The sequence below is a fragment of the Dipodomys spectabilis genome, unplaced genomic scaffold (assembly GCF_019054845.1).
Source record: "Dipodomys spectabilis isolate Male_0828 unplaced genomic scaffold, ASM1905484v1 ptg000360l, whole genome shotgun sequence".
Classification (NCBI taxonomy): domain Eukaryota; kingdom Metazoa; phylum Chordata; class Mammalia; order Rodentia; family Heteromyidae; genus Dipodomys; species Dipodomys spectabilis.
In genome coordinates, this window is record NW_024871037.1 from 3,059,465 (window position 1) to 3,079,759 (window position 20,295).

A 20,295-nucleotide genomic window follows, 5' to 3' on the forward strand; every position below is an offset into this window, starting at 1 on the left:
AGTTAACCATCCAAAAGCCAGAAGTGGAGCTGTGGCTCGAGCCATAGAGCGCTAGCCCTCAGCTCTTTCAGTACTCCCAGGACCCAAGTTCGAGCTCCAGGACTTACAAATGCACACAGGGAAACAAACAAACAAAATGTAGCAAGGATCATGTGACACAAAGTAAATGCAGTGACGGCACAGTCTGTTAAAGACTGACATGATCAAGCCGGGTACTGGTGGCTCACACCTATCATCCTAGCTACTCAGGAGGCTGAGATCTGAGAATTATGGTTCAAAGCCAGCCCAGGCAGGAAAGTCCGTGAGACTCATCTCCAATTAACCACTAGAAAACTGGAAGTGGTGCTGTGGCTCAAGTGGTAGAGTGCTTGCCTTGAGCTGAAGAGCTGAGGGACAGCGCCCAGGCCCAGAGTTTAAGCTCTAGGACCAACCAAAAAAAAAAGGAAAAAAAGACTGACATGATCAAAGGGGCTGTGCGCATGGGCAGAAAGGCGATGGCTTCTAGAAGTCAGTATGAGCCTGACCTCTCTACCTCCCTGTGCTGTGTGTCCTCAGGAGGAAATGACCAGTGCTTTAGCCACCATGCGGGTAGACTACGACCAGGTGAAGATCAAAGACCTGAAGACTTCCAACAATCGGCTCCTCAACAAGCGGAGAAAAAAGCAGGCGGGCAGTTCCTCGGCTTCCCAGGGCTGCAACAACCAGTAGCATCCCAAGCCATGTTTCAGCCTGGTAACAGACCATTTGTTGAGGCTCTCTGGCTGGGGCAGGCCAAGGGTCATTCTTTTATCAAATGGATTTTTTTTAAATTATTTTAATTTGTCACTTGGAACTTGAGGATGAAGACTGTTTTGACCTAAAAACCTCTTTCAGAGTCCCAGGCCTCAGGCCAGGGGAAGCGGCTGACTCAGTTAAAGCACCTTTGGCCAAGCCCTGATCCTGCCCCAGCGCATCTTCTGGAGCCTTGGCCACCGGGGCCTCTCCTCTATGGAGACCTCCTCCCCTGGTGTGGGCAGACAGGCTCAGCATCCAGAAAGGCATCCGGCCATTGGTTGTCATGGTGACTGAGGATGGCGTGGCTGTTTGTAAATGCCCAGTGAGCAAAGGAGGGGATGGGGGAGGAGGGAAGGAGCGGCCACTGAGGGCGCACTCCCCGCTTCTTGAGCCTCCATGAGGTCACAGGGTCCAGCCCTGTCCAGCCTGAGCGGTTCAGCCTCAGGCCAAATGATACTCGGTACTCTCTCCCCTAAAGAGTCCTAACCATCCTTTTACCGTCCCATACCCAAAGGGTAGCTCTTGCATCTTAGCTGAAGGTAGAGGGTATTTTTTTTTAACCATTTTCTACTTTGGAAAAATGTCACTGTGACACACACACACACACACACACACACACACACACACACACACACACACACACACACACACACACACACACACACACACACACACACACACACACACACACACACACACACACACACTTCACGTGCTCACCAGATCTCAGGCAGGAAAGCCCCTGTCTATGGAGATAGCAAGGGCTGTATTATGGTGTCCTTTTGTGAGAGGGCATGATTGTCTCCTTGTTTTTTTTTTTTTTTTGGTCAGTCTTGGGGCTTGAACTCTGGGCCTGGGCGCTGTCCCTCAGCTCTTCAGCTCAAGGCCAGCGCTCTACCACTTGAGCCACAGTACCACTTCCACTTCTGGTTTTCTGATGGTTTAGTGGAAATATGAGTCTCACAGACTTTCCTGCCCAAGCTGGCTTTGAACCTCCATCCTCAGATCTCAGCCTCCTGAGTAGCTAGGATTATAGGCGTGAGCCACCATACCTGGCTTGGCTCTTCCTTAACAAGGGCTTTTCTTTATAGGCCAGGTCAGATCTGTGGTGGCAGAGGCCAGCAGAGCTGATGCTTAGAAGGTCTGGCCCTGGCTTCAGCCTGAGTTGAGGCAGGGAGGGGCCTTCCTGGCCCATCCAGGCCTCCCCAGTCCCAATCAGCACAGCCTCAGGGTGCTGAGTGTTTGATATGAGGCCTGTCAAGTGCCTGACACCCAGCCTAGTTCCCAGTTCTTGGCCTCTCTCTCTTACTCTGGCTGGGAAACTCTGACCATGTCGACAAGGACAATGCTGCTGGGTTTTATAGACAGTTATTAATAAACACATTTTTGACATTTCCTCCCTCCCATTCCCAGGCTTCTCTTTGTCTTGGGGTGGGGGGGGGACGACAAAGGGGCAGCCACTTATCCCCACTAGCGATTTCTCCCTGATTACAGAGGGTGCCTCTGACCTGGTAAACAATTCCAGGGCTGCTGTGGCCTTATTCAGTGGCGACAGGTCAGAGGGGCTGAGGGACCGCAGGGCAGCCACATGCCCCCCCCAGCTCCGCACTGCCCCCTGCATGCCGTGCATGTGTATGACACCCACCCCGGGGCTGGCTCTGCGTGCGCCCAGCGTCTGCCCACGGTGGCCGCCCCCAGCTGCGTGCCAGCCCGCTGAAGGGCGGGCAGAGTGCCTGCTGCAGCACCGAGCTATTTTCAGAAGCTGCCAGATTTCATTTGGCAGCAAGAAAAAAAAATTCAGGAGGGGAGGGAGGGAGGGAGGGAGGGAAGGGGGCCAGGGATGCTGGAAGACTTGTCTTTTCACTACTCCTATAAGATCACCCTCACCCCCTTGGGATCCCTTGCCAGTGGCCTCATGGGGACCCTCACTCTGGCTTTTCTCCCCCCCCCCACCTTCCTGCCCTTAATTTCGATCTCCAAACCTTCCCCCCCACACCATTTCCAAGAGCTCATCTGGCAGCTCACAGGCAACTTTCCTCCTCCGCCCCTCTTCCTTCAGGGCATGGGGGGGAGGGTGCAGAGATGGTAGAAGGTAGGGGATTTGCAAGCTGGCCCCATTCTGCTGCTCTTAATCCCTGTAACCTTGGGCTGCTTTCTCAGCCTCCCCAATCTTGGTTTCCTCAGCTGTGTACTGGGTATGAGAATGGGCACCTATAGTGGCATCATCTTAAGAGATTTGAGCAGATGACATGTGAGAAGTGGTTAGTGAGGTGTGGGGTAAATAGCTCCCTTTACACTCCAGTGTCTTTGTGTGTGTGTGTCTGTGTGTGTGTGTGTATGTATGTGTGCACGCACGTGTGGCCCTAGATGCTGTCCCTGAGCTTTTGTGCTCAAGCACTCTATGGGGCCACAGCTCCATTTCCAGGTTTTTTTTGGTGGTTAATTAGAGATAAGAACCACAGGGACTTTCTTGTCCAGGCCAGCTTCAACCCTGGATCCCCAGATCTCAGCCTCCCAAGTGGCTGGGATTACAGGCACAAGCCACCAGTGCCAGCTAAACTCCACTATCCTTATGGCTGGGGGGAAAACAGTGGAATCCCCAATTTACCTCTGGAACTTTCCATCTGGAAAAATTCAGGTCTTCTGTACCCATGGGGCTTCACTCTCTCAAGGACTTGTTTTTTCCAAGACAGCAATGTATGGGCCTTTGTTTGTTTGTTTGTTTGTCGGTCGTGGGGCTTGAACTCTGGGCCTGGGCGCTGTCCCTCAGCTCTTCAGCTCAAGGTGAGCGCTCTACCACTAGAGCCACAGCGCCACTTCTGGCTTTTTCTGCTTATGTGGTGCTGAGAATCGAACCCAGGGCCTCATGCATGCAAAGCAAGCTCTCTACCACGGAGCCACCTTCCTAGCCTCTCATCTGCACTTTTCACCAGGACGGCTTTAGGCTTCCGCCACATCCCTCTCCTCCACAGGTGAGATCAGAGCTTCAGACTGGGTGCTGGCAGCTCATGCTCCATCATCCTAGCTACTCCAGAGGGTGAGATCTCGAAGATCACATAGTACAGAGGGAATCCACTCGACTCCATCTCTAACGTAGTCAGCAAACCACATGACTTGAGGGTGGGGATGGGAAGAATCTGGCTCAGTACCAAGTCTAGCCCAGGTCCTAGATAGAATTATTAGGCCACAACCAGAAGGTTGGGTGCCTACCTAAGGGAAGCTCCTAGCTGGGCCTCTGAACAACTCTCTCAGCAATGGGAGAAAATCCTAGACAATGAAATGGTATCAGGAAAGCTAAGAAGCCAGGTAGGGGCTGGAAAGGTGGCTCAGTGATAGAATGATTGCCTTGCATGCATGAGGCCCTGGGTTCAATTCCTCAGCACCACAGAAGCAGAAAAAGCCAGAAGTGGCGCTGTGGCCCAAGTGGTAGAGTGCTAGCCTTGAGCTGAAGAGCTGAGGGACAGCGCCCAGGCCCAGAGTTCAGACCCTATAACCAACCAAAAAAAAAAAGCCAGGTGGCCACGTGTTTCCATCAGCTAATCCAGATGTTCAGGCCCTTACTTACATGGGCTCTGTCCTACTTTCCTTGAGAGCTTTCAATAGAGAGTTCAACAGAGGGTATGAACATGATAGGTGTATGTCTTTATGTCTGTGGGTGTGTGTATGTGTCTGTGTGTGTGTGAGGGGCTGGGGGAGGGAGGGAGAGAGAGCGAGGGCAGCCTCAGAACCTGAGTCTGGCCGGCTTCCAGCAGTCGGGCTCATTGCTATTCTATCCCAGCCCCTCTCCACCCTCTCTCTCTACTGCAGCATCGGAATTGAGCCTCAAAATGCATCCTGCTGCAGCCTCTGCATGGGGTCTCCGTGTTTTAGACCTGTTTGAAACTCTCTCCCTAGCAGGCAAGTCTGGGAGAAGGGGAGAAGGAGAGTAGATCCCATGCATCCAGACCTGGTTACCTTAGGCTGAGCTCTACTGCCTTGGGTGGGTCCAGATGCCCTTCAACCCCGCAGCCTAAATGTCTTCTGCTATACTGAGAAAGCTTGCCTGTTTACCACTTGGAAAGCAAAAGTCAGTGTGTGGGAAGTCCAAATCCTCACCACCTCCAGCCCCCTGTGTATGGGGAGGGATGGTGATCATTTAGAACTAGAAGACCTGAACTTTGGTTTATCACAACCTTGGTCAAGAGAGCTCTGATAGCCGGGCGCTGGTGGCTCACGCCTGTAATCCTAGCTACTCAGGAGGCTGAGATCTGAGGATCGCGGTTCAAAGCCAGCCCGGGCAGGAGAGACCGTGAGACTCCTATCTCCAATAAACCACCAGAAAACCGGAAGTGGCGCTGTAGCTCAAGTGGTAGAGCGCTGGCCTTGAGCTGAAGAGCTGAGGGACAGCGCCCAGGCCCAGAGTTCAAGCCCCACGACCACAAAAAAAAAAAAAAAAGAGAGCTCTGATATATGTTTGTGTGTGTGTGTATGTGTGTGTGTTTGGTAGGTCGTGGGGCTTGAACTCTGGGCCTGGGCGCTGTCCCTCAGCTCTTCAGCTCAAGGCAAGTGCTCTACCCTTGAGCCACAACGCCACTTCTGGTTTTCTGGTGGTTCATTGGAGATAAAAGTCTCACAGACATTCCTGCTGGGGCTCCCTTTGAACCGTGATCCTCAGATCTCAGCCTTCTGAGTAGCTAGGCTGACAGGCATGTGCCACCAGCGCCTGGCTCTGATGATTTTTTTTTTTTTTAAATTCAGTTGTTTACTTGACATTTTTTTATTTTATTTATTTATTTTTTGGGTGGGGTCATGGACCTGAACTCTGAGCCTGGGCACTGTCCTTCAGCTCTTCAGCTCAAGGCTAGTGCTCTACCATTTGAGCCACAGCGCCACTTCTGGCTTTTTTTTTTTTTTTTTCTGCTTATGTGGTGCTGAGGAATCGAACCCAGGGCCTCATGCATGCAAGGCAAGTGCTTTACCACTGAGCCACCTTCCCAGCTCCATGATTTTTTTTTTTTAAACAGTGCTAGAGGTTAAACCCAGGGCCTGACACATGCTAGGCAAATGTTCTACCAGTCAAGCCATACCTTCAGTCTTTTTGTTGTTGTTCATATTTTGTTTTGTTGAGATAGAGTGTAATGTTTCCTAGTTTGACCTCACACTGCTGATTCTTCTACCTCTGCCTCCTGAGTATCTGGGATCATAGGCATGCACTGCCAGGCTCGGCTTAACTAAGACTCATTTTTGAGGTTTCCATCTGTCAAGTAAGATCAATAGGACCAGGTTATTCCAGCACCCTTGTTGCTATCAGGTGATGGACTGTAATGAATGCTTTGTATTCTGTAGATCAGGTACTTTTTGTGTGTTTGTGTGGCTGGTGACTCAAGGGAATATTTCCTGGGACTCAAGAGTAGTTAATAAGGGCTGGGAACGTGGCTTGGTGGTAGAGTGCTCGCCTAGCATGAATGAAGCCCTGGGTTCGAGTCCCTCGGTATCACATACACAGAAAAGAATGGGAAGTGGTGCTGTGGCTCAAGTGGTCGAGCGCTAGCCTGGAGTAGAAGAGCCCAGGGATGGTGCCCAGACCCTGAGTTCAAGCCCCTGACCAACCAAAAGAAAACAAAACAGAGTGGTCAGTAGGCAGGGAGACAGGTTAATCGGGGTGTGGGGCCACCTGCTGGTCACCAGGGTTAGCATTCCATGGACACCTACTGTGGGTCAGAACTGAACTGTGGGGTGAGGGGGAGAGACCACCTCAAGATCACACACAGGGGCTAGGAAGTTGGCTCAGTGGTAAAGCGCTTGCCTTGCATACATGAGGCCCTGGGTTCAGTTCCTCAGCACCACATAAGCAAAAGAAGCCAGAAGTGGCGCTGTGGCTCAAGTGGTAGGGCACTTGTCCCTCAGCTGAAGAGCTGAGGGACAGCGCCCAGGCCCAGAGTTCAGGCCCCATGACCAGCAAAAAGAAAAAGAAAAAAGTGATCATGCACAGCTACTATTTACAGATTGCCTCTCTCAGACAAGGAAACCAAGTCCCCATCTGTAAGTCATTACCCTGTGTGCTCTAGGAGGCCAGAAGGAAATTCTACCATCAGTTGGGGCTGATTGTAAAAGCTTTCCCAGAGGTGATGATCACAGGAACTCCAAGAGCAAGCCAGGTCTGGATAGATAAGATTTAGGGAGAGGGCGGGGCGGCTGGCTGGTGCTAAGGCATTCTTTTCTTGGCAGTGGTTGTGCTGAGACCAGGGCTTGAACCCCGGGCCTTGTGTTCTTACATACCTTTCCCCTTGTCCACTCAAAGTTAGCGCTCTACCACTTGAGTCATTCATTCCTCTACGTCTGGCCTTTTTTTTACTGGTAAATGGGAGATAACAGCCTCGCAGGCTTTTCTGCCCAGGCTGGCTTTGAACCATGATCCTCAGATCTCAGCCTCCTGAATAGCCAGGATGACAACGTATGATTCTTCTCCTGTGTGAAACACAGAATAAGTCTGCCAAGCAACCAAGAGGCAGCTACAACCGGAGGCCTCATTCCCCATCCATCTCTCCCCAGGAAATAGAGCACCGTGCTCAGGGTGACAAAGTAATTGCCTAGAGGCAGCCAACTCCTCTTAGAGCCCCAAGATATGTGTGGCATATGCCCTGCGCCCAGCCTCACCCTCACCCTCTTGTTATATGTCTCTTCTGGAGATCCACCTACCTTTGGTGTCAGTTTGCCAAACAACCTCATCTAACTCCTCTTGCTGCTATGACATTTCCAGATCTCTCCAGAGCTGGCTATCAGAGGATGGAGCTGGATTTGGTGGGTTGTTTTGTTTTGTTTTGTTGTTTTTGTTTTTTGATTCCAGAGTCTCCATCATTTGGTGGAAGAATTCTAATCTCCTTCCCCACCCCACCCCCTGACTCCACTTCAACGGAGCTATTTTACATATTGGAATTTTTCCTGAGATTGAACTTAAACTAGAATGTATGTGCTTTAAAAAGTGTACGGATCACCAACATAGACGTTAGCAAAGATATATCTCAAATTGGGTATGAGGCAGGTGTTAGGATTCCCCTCCCCCCAGGATTATATCTGAGAAACCAAGGTGCAGCCGGGCGCTGGTGGCTCACACCTGTCATCCTAGCTACTTAAGAGGCTGAGCTCTGAAGATCACAGTTCAAGGCCAGCCCAGGCAGCAAAATCCATGAGACTTTTATCTCTAATAAACCACCAGAAAACCAGAAGTGGCGCTCTGGCTCAAGTGGTAGAGTGCTAGCCTTGAGCTGAAGAGCTCAGGTCAAGGCCCAGGCCCAGAGTTCAAACCCCACAACAGACAAAAAAAAAAAGCAAGCAAGCAAGCAAGAAAGATAGGAAGAAAGGAAGGAAGGAAGGAAGAAGGAAACAAGAAATGGCCGAAAGGAACAGCAAGTGTGGAAGTCCCTTAGCTCAAAACATCTTTGAGTATCGTGGGAGCAAGATCTGCACCCAGAGTGCTTGCGGGTCTCTACCAGCCTCTCAGAAAAGCAATGAATGTATTGGCAGCCTACTGCGATCCCAGCAAACTGACCTCTTCAGCAATGCCTTTCTCTAGGCTCAGCCTGACCACCAGGACAGAATCTGGTCCAGGCCTCAGGATCACCTGGCCAGATGTGAATCGGCCTCACCTGGCCTTTAACTCTACAAAGGGACCATCTGCTCCTCAAAGGCTTTAATATCTTAGGGTTGGCCATACATGGAGCCCAGGAAACTACACAGGGAGCTCGTCCGGGCTGTTAACATGTGACCGATGACCTCCGTCTGTTTCCACAGTTAGACCCAATGAGATGTCCTTCCCTGGAGACAGATTCTATAACCATAGGGTATGCCCTCTGGGCTAGAGAATTCCTCTCAGTGACTAAAATCCATGGAGAAGTTTGGGGGAGCAGGGATCCTCAGCAGTACTCATGCACAGTCATCTGGGCAGCAAGAGCCTGTGGATCATCGGGGATCTGGGGTCTGGGCTGGAGCACTGAGAAGGGATGGAGGAGGTGGATCCCAAGGCCTTCCTCCCTAGACAGCCGCAGCCCCGCTCTCACCCTTCAGCCAGAGATGCGACCACTCCCCCCACCTGCTGTTCTGCACATGCCCAGGTGTCACCCCAGAATCAGGGTCCTGGGAGGAAAGGGGGGGGGCTTTCCTCCACCTAAGGACTGAAAGATAGTTTGGAAGAAAGACATGTAATACGTAGGGAAGGCATGAGCAGAGAGGGCCCAGCCCAGCTGTGGAAAGAAAGCTGAGGAAGAAGGCAGGCACTCTCTCGAGGGTTAACTGTCTGGCCTAGAATGGAAAGCTAAACCATATATGTGCAAGATGGAGTATGGACATGGCTCCGGAAGTGGCAGGAAGTCATCAGAGACCCGTGCCCTGAAATGAAGTGGTGAATTGAGTGATTTGGGGAGACATCAACTGGAGGATGGAACTCACCAAAATTATCTTTCCTGGCCTCAGGTGTCCTCCAGAAGTGACTAGAATGGCATTTGGGACAGCCCAGGATAAATTGCATGTGAGTCACCTCTAGCCCCTGGCTTAAGGGCTGACCTGAGGTTAGAGTCTTCCTAGACCAACCCTCGTGGGGCTTGAACCCTCGTCTAGACCAACCCTCGTCTGGGTGCTGTACCTCAGCTCTTCAGCTCAAGGCCACCGCTCTACCACTTGAACCACAGTGCCACTTCCGGTTTTCTGGTGGTTCACTGGAGATGAGAGTCTCAGGGTTCTCCTGCTTGGGCTGGCTTTGAACCATGATCCTCCAATCTCAGCCTCCTGAGTAGCTAGGATGACAGGTGTGAGCCACCAGTGCCCAGCTATCCTGAAACATTCTTTTTTTCTTTTTTCTTTTGGTCAGGTGTGGGGCTTGAACTCTGAGCCTAGGCGTTGTCCCTGAGCTCTTCAACTCAAGGTGAGTGCTCTACCACTTGAGCCACAGTGCCACTTCTGGCTTTTTCTGTTTACTTGGTACTGAAGAATCAAACCCAGGGCCTCATGTATGCGAGGCAAGCACTCTACCACTGAGCCACCTTACTAACCCCATGAAACATTCTTAAACTAGTGGTTGGTGGGTTTTTAGGGCAGCTGAGCTAGGGTCAAGCTGCCAGCCCTGTGGCTGCTCCCATGGGAAACCTCCCATCAAGTAGGATAGAGGAAAATCCACACGATCGATAGATGGATGCTAACATGTTCAGCTCAGACCACCTGGGCAGTGATCTTAAGGGGTTGCCTTCTGTACCCATTTCATACCTCACCCCCCTTGATGAACCAGGTCTGCTTAGGAATCTCAATCCCTGCTGTTCCCTATCTTTTAGGAACCTTCCTGGGGCCTCTACTTTGGCAAGGTGCCCACATTGACTATAGGCTTTCCATGTGATGCTGTTTCTGTGTGAGTGGACTTGGGGACCTTGGGCCTGGGTGCCATCTGAGGTGGTAGTCTCTTTCTGGCTGTCAGTTGCCATATTAAACTCTGTCCATTGTTGCAGATGGCCTTGGGGGGCTGGCACGGTGGCTCCCAATTTAGCTTTTCGATTCAATCCTCCTGCTTTTGCAGGATGGAGCACACAGACAGACAAGAGGTTGGAAGGGCTCTGCCCACCATTGTGTTCATAGCTCCCTTTGGGCTTATGCTAGATTGATTCTCCTATGATCCATCATCCAAGCATAGAGGATTAAATATTTTAGTCTAGACAGAGGCTTTTTTTTTTTTGTCAGTCATGGGGCTTGAACTCTGGGCCTGGGCGCTATCCCTGAGTTCTTCAGCTCAAGGCAAGCGCTCTACCACTTGAGCCACAGCACCACTTCCAGTTTTCTGAGTGGTTTATTGGAGATAAGAGTCTCATGGCCTTTCCTGCCTGGGCTGGCTTTGAACCCCAATCCTCAGATCTCAGCCTCCTGAGTAGCTAGGATGACAGGTGTGAGCCAACGGTGCCTGGCCGGACAGAGGAATTCATGGACAGAGAGGGTTAATAAATTCCACTGCTGCACTCAACTACCGCCTTCCAGAGGATTCTGAGCCCTCCACCCAATGATGCCTGGATCCCAGAGCCGTGGGTGCGCGCGCACACATTTGCACCGGGTAGAGTCAGAAAAAGATCTCTCTAAAAATAACCACCGAGGAATATTTAATTTGATAGCAAGACTGTGACTAATCCATGAAACAGAGAGTCTGTGCGACAAGACACAGTACAATAATGGGGAGAGATTCGTGTTTGACCTTTAAGCGAGTGCAAAATGACACAGATCTGTGCTCCTGCGCGCTGAGGGCCCGAAGGCTCTAGTGAGAGAAACTACGAACTGGGGAGTCAAGGGTCCTGGAGGAGAATCGATGGAACATAGAGTTCCTTAGAGTGTCATGTTTTGGAAATAGCACGGAAATCCATACCTTTCGGTGTTAAATGGAGAGGAGAGGCTGTCACTGAGCTTAGTGCTGGCTGATGAGAGAGCGATGTGGCCAGCTCAACTCTCTCTGTCCAGCTCAGAGGAGACACAGGCCCACGAGGATGGGGAAACCCGACATTTGGGTGAAGGGAAGAGCAAGGTTCCAACGTTTCATGAACATGTATCTTGTGCCAGGTTTTGTGTTGAAACTTTCGCAGGTTTTTTCTTTCTTTCTTTTCTTTTCTCACAAGCAATCTTGGATGTGGAAGCTACGATGGTTTGTACCACAGAGAGGCAGAGACTGGGTTGACAGATATCACGCGATTTACCTGGTGTCATCCAAGGGTCTAGAGTTGGATGTGAGCCCAGTTCTGATTCTAGAACCCTTAAGTTCTATTTCCCATTGCTATGGCACTTGAGATTTTAAAAAGCCCAATGTGGGGGGCTGGGAAGGTGGCTCAGTGGTAGAGCGCTTGCCTCGCATGCATGAGGCCCTGGGTTTGATTTCCTCAGCACCCCATAAGCAGAAAAAGCTGGAAGTGGTGCTGTGGCTCAAGTGGTAGAGCGCTCGCCTTGAGCTGAAGAGCTCAGGGACAGCGCCCAGGCCCAGAGTTCAGGCCCCATGACTGACAAAAATAAATAAATAAGTAAATAAAAGTAAAAAGCCCAGTGCTGGCAGTGGGTTGGAGTGGCAGTCTGGGGTGGGGGTTTAGGATGGGAGGCTGAGTATACAGGTATGGTTTTAGCAAGGGGCCAGCGGGTGATAATGAAAAATTCCCATAAAATTTGCCAAGGCTCCTGACACGGGCAGATTTCTAGATCAGAATTACTTCTCTAATTGTTTCATAATTCATGACTGCACATAATAGATTCTGATCCGTCACCCTCTGCGCTAATTGGAGAATGATTTTTCTTTTTTTTTTTTGTCGGTCGTGGGGCTTGAACTCTGGGCCTGGGCGCTGTCCCTCAGCTCTTCAGCTCAAGGCGAGCGCTCTACCACTTGAGCTACAGCGCCACTTCCGGTTTTCTGGTGGTTTATTGGAGATAGGAGTCTCACGGTCTCTCCTGCCCGGGCTGGCTTTGAACCGCGATCCTCAGATCTCAGCCTCCTGAGTAGCTAGGATTACAGGCGTGAGCCACCAGCGCCCGGCTGGAGAATGATTTTTCATTTCTTAGACTCATTCTTTCTCAGTGGTGACAGGGTGAATACCGTTTTTGCTGCTCTCTGGGTCAGGACCTGTGTGTTCTAAAGTGTGCTCTTGGGAGAGAGGTTTACTTTATTTCATTTTTCCCTTTCACACTCGCAACTAAACGTTTGTCGAGGAAGAGGTCCTAGATCAGATTCAGGGTGATCAGATTCATCACGTGTGAGATTGTTATAGTTGATCAGCAAGAGTTGAAAATACAGCTAAGGGAGTAAGACCCAGAACCCTTTCCCAGATCCTGGAGCATGGGACTGTGCAGAGAGCTGAGTTTCTCTTCCCTCTCTGAATCAGGGAGATAAGGACTGGAGCCTGGGCACTAGTGTGCCATCTTTTCTCTTTGTGCCAGTCTTGGGGCTTGAACTCAGGGCTCAGGCACTGTCATGGGCTGTTTTGCTTAAGGCTAGTGTTCTATCACTTGAGCCACGGTCCATTTCCAGCTTTTTGGTGGTGAATTGGAGACAAGACCTTCATGGACTTTCCCACCCATGCTGGCTTTGAACTTGAAAATAAAGGAAAGAGCCAGGTTCTGGTGGCTCATGCCTGTCATCCTAGCTACTCAGGAGGCTGAGATTTGAGGATCGCAGTTCAAAGCTAGCCCAGGCAGGAACGTCTGTGAGACTCTTATTTCCAAATAAACCACCAGAAAGCCAGAAATGGTACTGTGGCTCAAGTGGTAGATAGCTAGACTTGAGCTAAAGAGCTGAGAGACAGCACCCAGGCCCAGAGTTCAAGCCCCAAGACCAACAAAAATAATTTTTTTTAAAGGTAAGATTGGCTCAGTAAGGAGAGAGATGTAGTTAGCGGTGATCCTGGATGCTTTATCACAGTCTTTGTTGGTCACTCAGAGAATTGAGAGATATTCACTGGTATCTCAGCAACCAAGATGACAGAAGAACCTTTTCTAGGCTCTTAAGGAGGTCCCTGAAGGACAGGGTCTCAGAGCCTGATCTTACTCAAGTCTCTTCTCTCTGCTTCTTAGGGCCTGCCGGCAATGATTAGTCCTTGGGGTCATGTGATCTGCCTAGGCTACAAGATGGCCCTGTCTCCCATTCTAGAAGTACCTCTCCCCATTCTCCATCTGACTCGCTCACTCCTATACCATATCCTGATCAGAATGGCCTTCCCTCCCCTCCTCCTCTTCCTCTTCCCCTTCCTCCTCCTCCTCCTCCTCTTCTTCTTCTGCCAGTCCTGGGGCTTGAACTCAAGGCCTGGGCACTGGCCCTGAGCCTCTCTGTCTCCAAGGCTAGCACTTTACCACTTGAGCCACAGCGCCACTTCCAGCTTTTTCTGTGTATGTGGTACTGAGGAATTGAACCCAGGGTTTCATGTATGCAAGGCAAGCACTCTACCACTAAAGCCACATTCCCACATTTCCATTTCTCAGAAACATAAAACTCCTTCTACTAGACCTGCCTCCTCAAATGACATTTCCTTGGTCTAGAATGTTTTATCTTCCTCTTCTCTTTCTTTCTTTCTTTCTTTCTCTCTTCCTTCCTTCCTTCCTTCGTTTCTTTCTTTCTTTCTTTCCTTTTTTTTTTCTTTGGTTGGTTGTGGAGCTTGAACTCTGGGCCTGGGCACTGTCCCTGAGCTCTTCAGCTCAAGGCGAGCACTCTATCATTTGAGCCACAGTACCATTTCCAGTTTTCTGGTGATTGACTGGAGATAGGAGTCTCAAGGACTTTCCTTCCCAGGCTGGCTTTGAACTGTGATCCTCAAATCTCAGCCTCCTGGGTAGCTAGGATGACAGGAGTGAGTGGCACTTTTTGTGCCAGTACTTGGGCTTGAACTCAGGGCCTGGATACTATCCATTAGCTTTTCCTCTCTAGGCTAATGCTTTACCATTTGAAGCTCAGTTCCACTCTCTGGCTTTTTGGTAGTTCATCGGAGATAAGAGTCTCACAGACTTTCCCGCCTAGTTGGCTTCAAACCATGATCCTCAGATCTCAGCCTCCTAAGTAGCTAGAATTACAGGCATGAGCCACAGGTGCCTGCCAACAACAATAATAATGATGATGATAAGATTGTCCTCTTAGTGAAGAGGCTGATTTGTCTGCATGATCAGGTTCCACTTTAAGTGTCATTTCCTCCAGGAAGTCTTCTCTGACTTGCAAACTAGGTCAAAAGCCTCCAGGCTGACCCTCCCTTTGTATAGTGTTCTTGTGTCTCTAATTAGTTTCATTTGTAGAATAATTAGTTCAGTTTCTCTTCCCCATAAAGAGTTGGTAAACTCTACGATGGAAAAGACCATGAACATCTATTCTGAACATGTTCTGTAATAAGTACTCAATATATTTTTGGTGGAAAAAAGGATGGAAAGTTCTCCTACTTAAAGATGAAAACTATAAAGAACTGGAAAACAAAACACAACAAAACTTTCCACTTCCTTCCAAGCCCTAGTCCCACACCAATTCAGTCTCAGGGTAGGTGGTGCTGTACCAAATAAGCTTTGCTTTGCACTTAACTCCAATGAATCGGTGAAGGCATTGCAATTGGTTGCTTTTTATGGGTAGAGAAATTAGCTCTGTCCTGATTTGCAATATCTATGCTATTTTGGGGTTGTTTTTCTCTTTTGAGCCTATTTGTATTAGAGCAATAATTTCACCATTTGGCTACGTAGAGACTCGATTAATATTACAAATAGGGTCCCATAAAATTTACTTCTTGACATTAGAACGTTTTGTTGCTAATTACTCTCCAAGGTTTTTAATTTCAATCCCTCCCTGGTTACTTAGTGCTGAAATTCAAGGGCACAGTTATATCCCCCAAAGGGAAAGGAGAACTAAGTAATGCCAAGCTTTTATTACTTACTCTTCCTTTCTCTCTCTCTCTTTTAAATTCTATCTTCTCCTTTTTTTAACCTGGCCAGAAAACAATAAGCAGATGAAAACTTTATTGAAACAAGCATATAGATGTCTAAGGATATAAAGCCCTCAATTCAAATACTATTTACTAAATACCTTCAAGGTGTTCCATCTTGTGTGGCAGGCATTGAGTATTAAAAAAACAAAACAAAACAAAAAAAAACTGGGTGTCAGTAGCTCATGCCCATCATCCTAGCTACTCAGGAGGCTGAGATCTGAGATTCTTGGTTCAAAGCCAGCCTGGGCAGGAAAGTCTGTAAGACTCTTATCTCCAATAAACCACTCAGAAAACCGCAGTGGTGCTGTGTTCAATTGGTAGAGCGCTCACCTTGAGCTGAAGAGCAGAGGGATAAAACCCAGGCCCAGAGTGCAAGTCCTAAGCCCAAACCAAAAAAAGAAAAAAAAGTACTAAGGACTCTCAGATAGATCTGGGGAGATCCTTCTCATCTCATTGTATGTGGGGTTGATAGCTCTAGCTCATCCAGAAGTATCAAGTTGGTCTCCAGGATTGAAACTAGAGAACTTTGGTCATTTCTCTTTTGAAGATATTGGCTAACCGCATGAAATCTGCATTTTAATAATATTTTGAATGGGTTGATTAAATAGGAACAGATGGTTAAAGTTTGCCATTTTAGGGAAAAAATAATGAAATATCACATTGCTTAATCTGTCTCTCTCTCTCTCATGCTCTTCCCCATCCCTTCCCCACCGCATAGATGCTCAAATGCAATGACACTGAAAGCCAACTACTAATAATATTAGTCATTTCAGGTCTCTTCACCTAAGAGAACCCTAAGTTTGTCAGCCACCTCTGTATGTCTGGGTTAGTCTCTATTCCAATGTGGCCTTCTTACAAGGTGTTGGTTGGGATGAAGTGAGGGAATTTAAAAAGTAGATGGGTGCTGGGTGCTGGTGGCTCACACCTGTCATCCTAGCTACTCAGGAGGCTGAGATCTGAGGAACACGGTTCAAAGCCAGCCCAGGCAGAAAAGTGCGTGAGACTCTTATCTCCAGTAAACTACTCAGAAAACCGAAAGTGGCACTGTGGCTCATGTGGTGGAGTGCTAGCCTTGAACTGCAGAAATGAGGGACAGCACCCAGGCCCAGAATTTAAGTTCAATGACTGACCAAAAAAAAAGTAGATGGGGAAATGAGGCTAATTGGGGCATTTCCCTGCCATGAAAAAATGGTAGTTTGTGCAAGTGCTAAACAGATACCATCCACTCCTTGGTATTCTGTGCTATCTAGCTGCCCCTAGGCAGCTTTGGTTACTGGCATTTCTAGCACAAGAGAAGGCAGAAAATGTGTGTGAGTGTGTGTGTGTGTGTGTGTGTGTGTGTGTGTGCGTGTGCGCGTGCACGCCAATACAGGGGTTTGTACTCAGGATCTGAGCACTGTCCCTTAGTTTTTATGTTTACATGGCACTCTACCACTTGAGTCACACCTCCACTTCTGGCTTTTTTGGCGATTCATTGGAAATAAGGATTTCATGGACTTTACTTCCTCTGGCTAGCTTTTAACCATGATTCTCAGATCTCTGCCTTCTAAGTATCTAGAATCACTGGGTCGAGACACCAGCATTCAGTGGAGGCAGAGTATTAAGTGCTATGGGTACCTTTACTTGTATCCATCTCTCTATCAAAGGCCTTTCTGTGAAGTTTTCTTTCATTGTTGTTTCTTTTTTTTTTTGAGGGGGGGGTGGTCATAGGGCTTGAACTCTGGGCCTGGGCGCTGTCCCTCAGCTCTTCAGCTCAAGGTGAGCGCTCTACCATTGGATTGATCGCTAGGACAGGGAAGCAAGTGCCATTTCGGTGTTGCTGCCCAGAAACTCTTTGGAGAATGAGCATTGCTTGCTACTCACCCACTGCCAATTCACTACCAACTTCAGTAGCGAGAGTCTCCAGAATGCTCCGTGGATAAACATCATCTCTGTGGCCACACATTGTTTTATGAGCTGAGTCATCAGCCCGGCTGGCTCCTTCAACGCTGCCATCTGATCCTCCAGGCTTCAGAAAACAAGAAGAGATGAAGAGGAAGGGAAACTCCTCAAGTTTTTGGGTGTTTTTGGTTTTGGTTTTTTTTTTTGGTAGTCCTGGGGCTTGAACTCTGGGTCTGGGTACTATCCCTCAGCTCTTCAGCTCAAGGCGAGTGCTCTACCGCTTGAGCCACAGCATCACTTCCAGTTTTCTAGTGGTTTATTGGAGATCAGAGTCTCACAGACTTTCCTGCCTGGGCTGGCTTTGAACCGCGATCCTCAGATCTCAGCCTCCTGAGTGGTTAGGACTACAGGTGTGAGCCCTCGATGCTCAACTGTCTGTATTTCTTTCTTTCCCTTTTTTTTTTGGTGGGGGGGGAGTTTGGTCGTGGGGCTTGAACTCTAGGCCTGGGTGCTGTCCCTCAGCTCTTCAGCTCAAGGCTAGCGCTCTACCACTTGAGCCACAGTGCCACTTCTGGCCTTTTCTGTTTATGTGGTGCTGAGGAATTGAACCCAGGGCCTCATGCCTGAGAGGCAAGCACTCTACCTCTGAGCCACTGTCCCAGCCCCTCTCTGTATTTCTTATACATTATTTACAAAACCTGTTTGATTCTCTGCTACTTTTAGTAGCCACTCCTCTGAAAGAATTTCTATAGGAAATACTGGATATCTTCATCACTTCTCAAGTTGCAATTTATCATACATGGTAATGCAGTCTACTAAAAAGTAACAGTGATGTGACAATTTTAAACTGTCTGTTGTCTTCTTTGTTTCTTTTTTTTTTTTTGTCAGTCTTGGGGCTTGAACTCTGGGCCTGAGCGCTGTCCCTCCGCTCAAGGCAAGTGCTCTACCAGTTGAGCCACATCACTGCTTCCTGTTTTCTAGTAGTTTATTGGAGATAAGAATCTCACAGACTTTCCTGCTGTAGCTGGCTTTGAACTGCAATACTCAGATTTTTGAGCCACAATCCTCAGATCTCAGCCTCCTAAGTAGCTAGAATTACAGGCGTGAGCCACCAGTGCCTGGCCTTTTTTGTTTCTTAAATAAATTGCTCCACATGTTTATCTTTTATACAGCTACTCAATAAGATGTCTCAATGAATTTTCGTGTGTGTGTGTTGGTACTGAGGCTTGAACCCAAAGCCTGGGTTTATTGCTCAAGACTGGCACTCTACCATCTGAGCCATAGTTCTACTTCTGGCTTTTTGGTGGTTAATTGGAGAGAAGAGTCTCACAGACATGACCCTCAGCTTTCTCAGTAGCTGTAAGCTACCAGCACCTGACTTCAATACAATTTTAATTAAAACCAATGTATTCATATCAAGGAACTTTATTCTAATTAATGAAGTCTCTGAACTTGGAGATTTGTGAGCTGCTGTGCTAAATACCCCAGTTTTGCATTCTAGCCTATTTGATGATGGTTCCAGTAAACAGATAAGTGGATCATTCACCAGGGTATATGTTAAATTCGTGTCAAATATCAGGTATTTTGTGTGTGTGTGTGTTTGTGTGTGTCACAGGGCTTGAACCTGGGGCTGGGTGCCATCCTGGAGCTCTTTTGCTCCAGGCTTTGAGTCATGGGATGCCACTTCCAGTCTTCTGGTGGTTTATTGAAGATAAGAGTCTCACAGACTTTCCTGTCCCGACTGGCTCTGAACCTGGATCCTCAGATCTCAGCCTCCTGTGTAGCTAGGATTATAGGTGTGAGCCACCAGCTCCCAGCTTAAATGGCAGGTTTTTTTTTTTTTTTTTTGGGTCCGGTCGTGGGGCCTGAACTCTGGTCCTGGGCGCTGTCCCTCAGCTCTTCAGCTCAAGGCTAGCGCTCTACCACTTGAGCCACAGCACACTTCCGGCTTTTTTCTTTCTGCTTATGTGGTGCTGAGGAATTGAACCCAGGGCCTCAGGCATGCAAGGCAAGCGCTCTACCACTGAGCCACCTTCCCAGCCCAAATGGCAGGTATTTTATTAGTCTCTGTGTGGAGTAAAACAAAATGATCTTGCTACTGAAGAAGGAAATAAACAACTGTTTGTATATAAGGCAGACACACACACTTGATCTCCCAGAGGCAGGTAGAAGGAGTAAGGGCTAACCAGGAAAAGCCTTGATGGGAGAGAAAAATCCCCTCTAACTAAGGTTAGCTAGGGTGAGTGGCTCCAAAAAAAACAGTTGGGATGATGAGGATGATCTGTCAATTTCAAGGGAGGAGAGGATGCAGGCTGAGAGACATCGTTTACCAAGAGTCCTGAGAGCCAGGGAATAGATAGATGCTCATGTCTGGAGTTGAGAAGACCCTGGAGAATTCTGGGAGAGCAGTTTTTTTTTTTTTGTAGGTGACAAGCTCAGAAATGAATTGCACTGACATCAAAAAGACCCAGAGAGGATACAATTTTCCTTTGAAGTCAGATGCAGAGAAGAGGAAAAAGGAAAGAATTGACAAGGCCGCTAATAAGGTTGGTGTTCCTGGACAAGAGACTCCGTTGAGCGGGATAGGTCAGGGCAACCATCTTGCAGTGGCTTCTTGGATATCCCAAGAAGGATCAGGGTCATGACAAGCACATGAAGAAAAGTGGGTGATCAGGTCACTTGAAGGGGTAGGTGAGGTTGGCAGAGATGGAGGAAGAGCGTTGGAAAGGTTGACATCGATCAAGATACTTGTTACTCACAGACTGGCATGTTGAATTGAAATCCCTTTGTATAACTACTTAAAGAAGCCGGGGGGCTGGGAAGGTGGCTCAGTGATAGAGTGCTTGCCTTGCATGCCTGAGACCCTGGGTTCGATTCCTCAGCACCACATAAGCAAAAAGAAAAAAGCCAGAAGTGGCGCTGTGGCTCAAGTGGTAGAGCACTAGCCTTGAGCTGAAGAGCTGAGGGACAGCGCCCAGGCCCAGAGTTCAGGCCCCATGACCGGACCCAAAAAAAAAAAAAAAAAAGATAAAGAAGCCGGGTGCTGGTGGCTCACACCTGTCATCCTAGCTACTCAGGAGGCTGAGATCTGAGGATTGTGGTTCAAAGCAAACCTGGGCAGGAAAAGTCTGGTGAGACTCTTATCTTCAATAAACCACCAGAACTGGAAGTGGCACTGTGGCTCAAGTGGCAGAACGCTTACCTTGAGCTG

At 48.7% G+C, this 20,295-nt stretch overlaps 1 protein-coding gene across 2 annotated transcripts in view; it reads left to right on the plus strand.

The window, feature by feature from the left end:
- Mapkapk3 (MAPK activated protein kinase 3) overlaps positions 1–1,368 on the plus strand; it is a 30,839-nt gene extending 29,471 nt beyond the window's left edge. For both annotated transcript variants that reach the window (XM_042665980.1, XM_042665981.1), the window contains exon 11: positions 556–1,368. In XM_042665980.1, coding sequence (XP_042521914.1) covers positions 556–708 — 153 coding nt within the window. In that variant the 3' untranslated portion in view covers positions 709–1,368. The remainder of the gene's footprint in view (positions 1–555) is intronic.
- Positions 1,369–20,295: the final 18,927 nt, after the last annotated feature.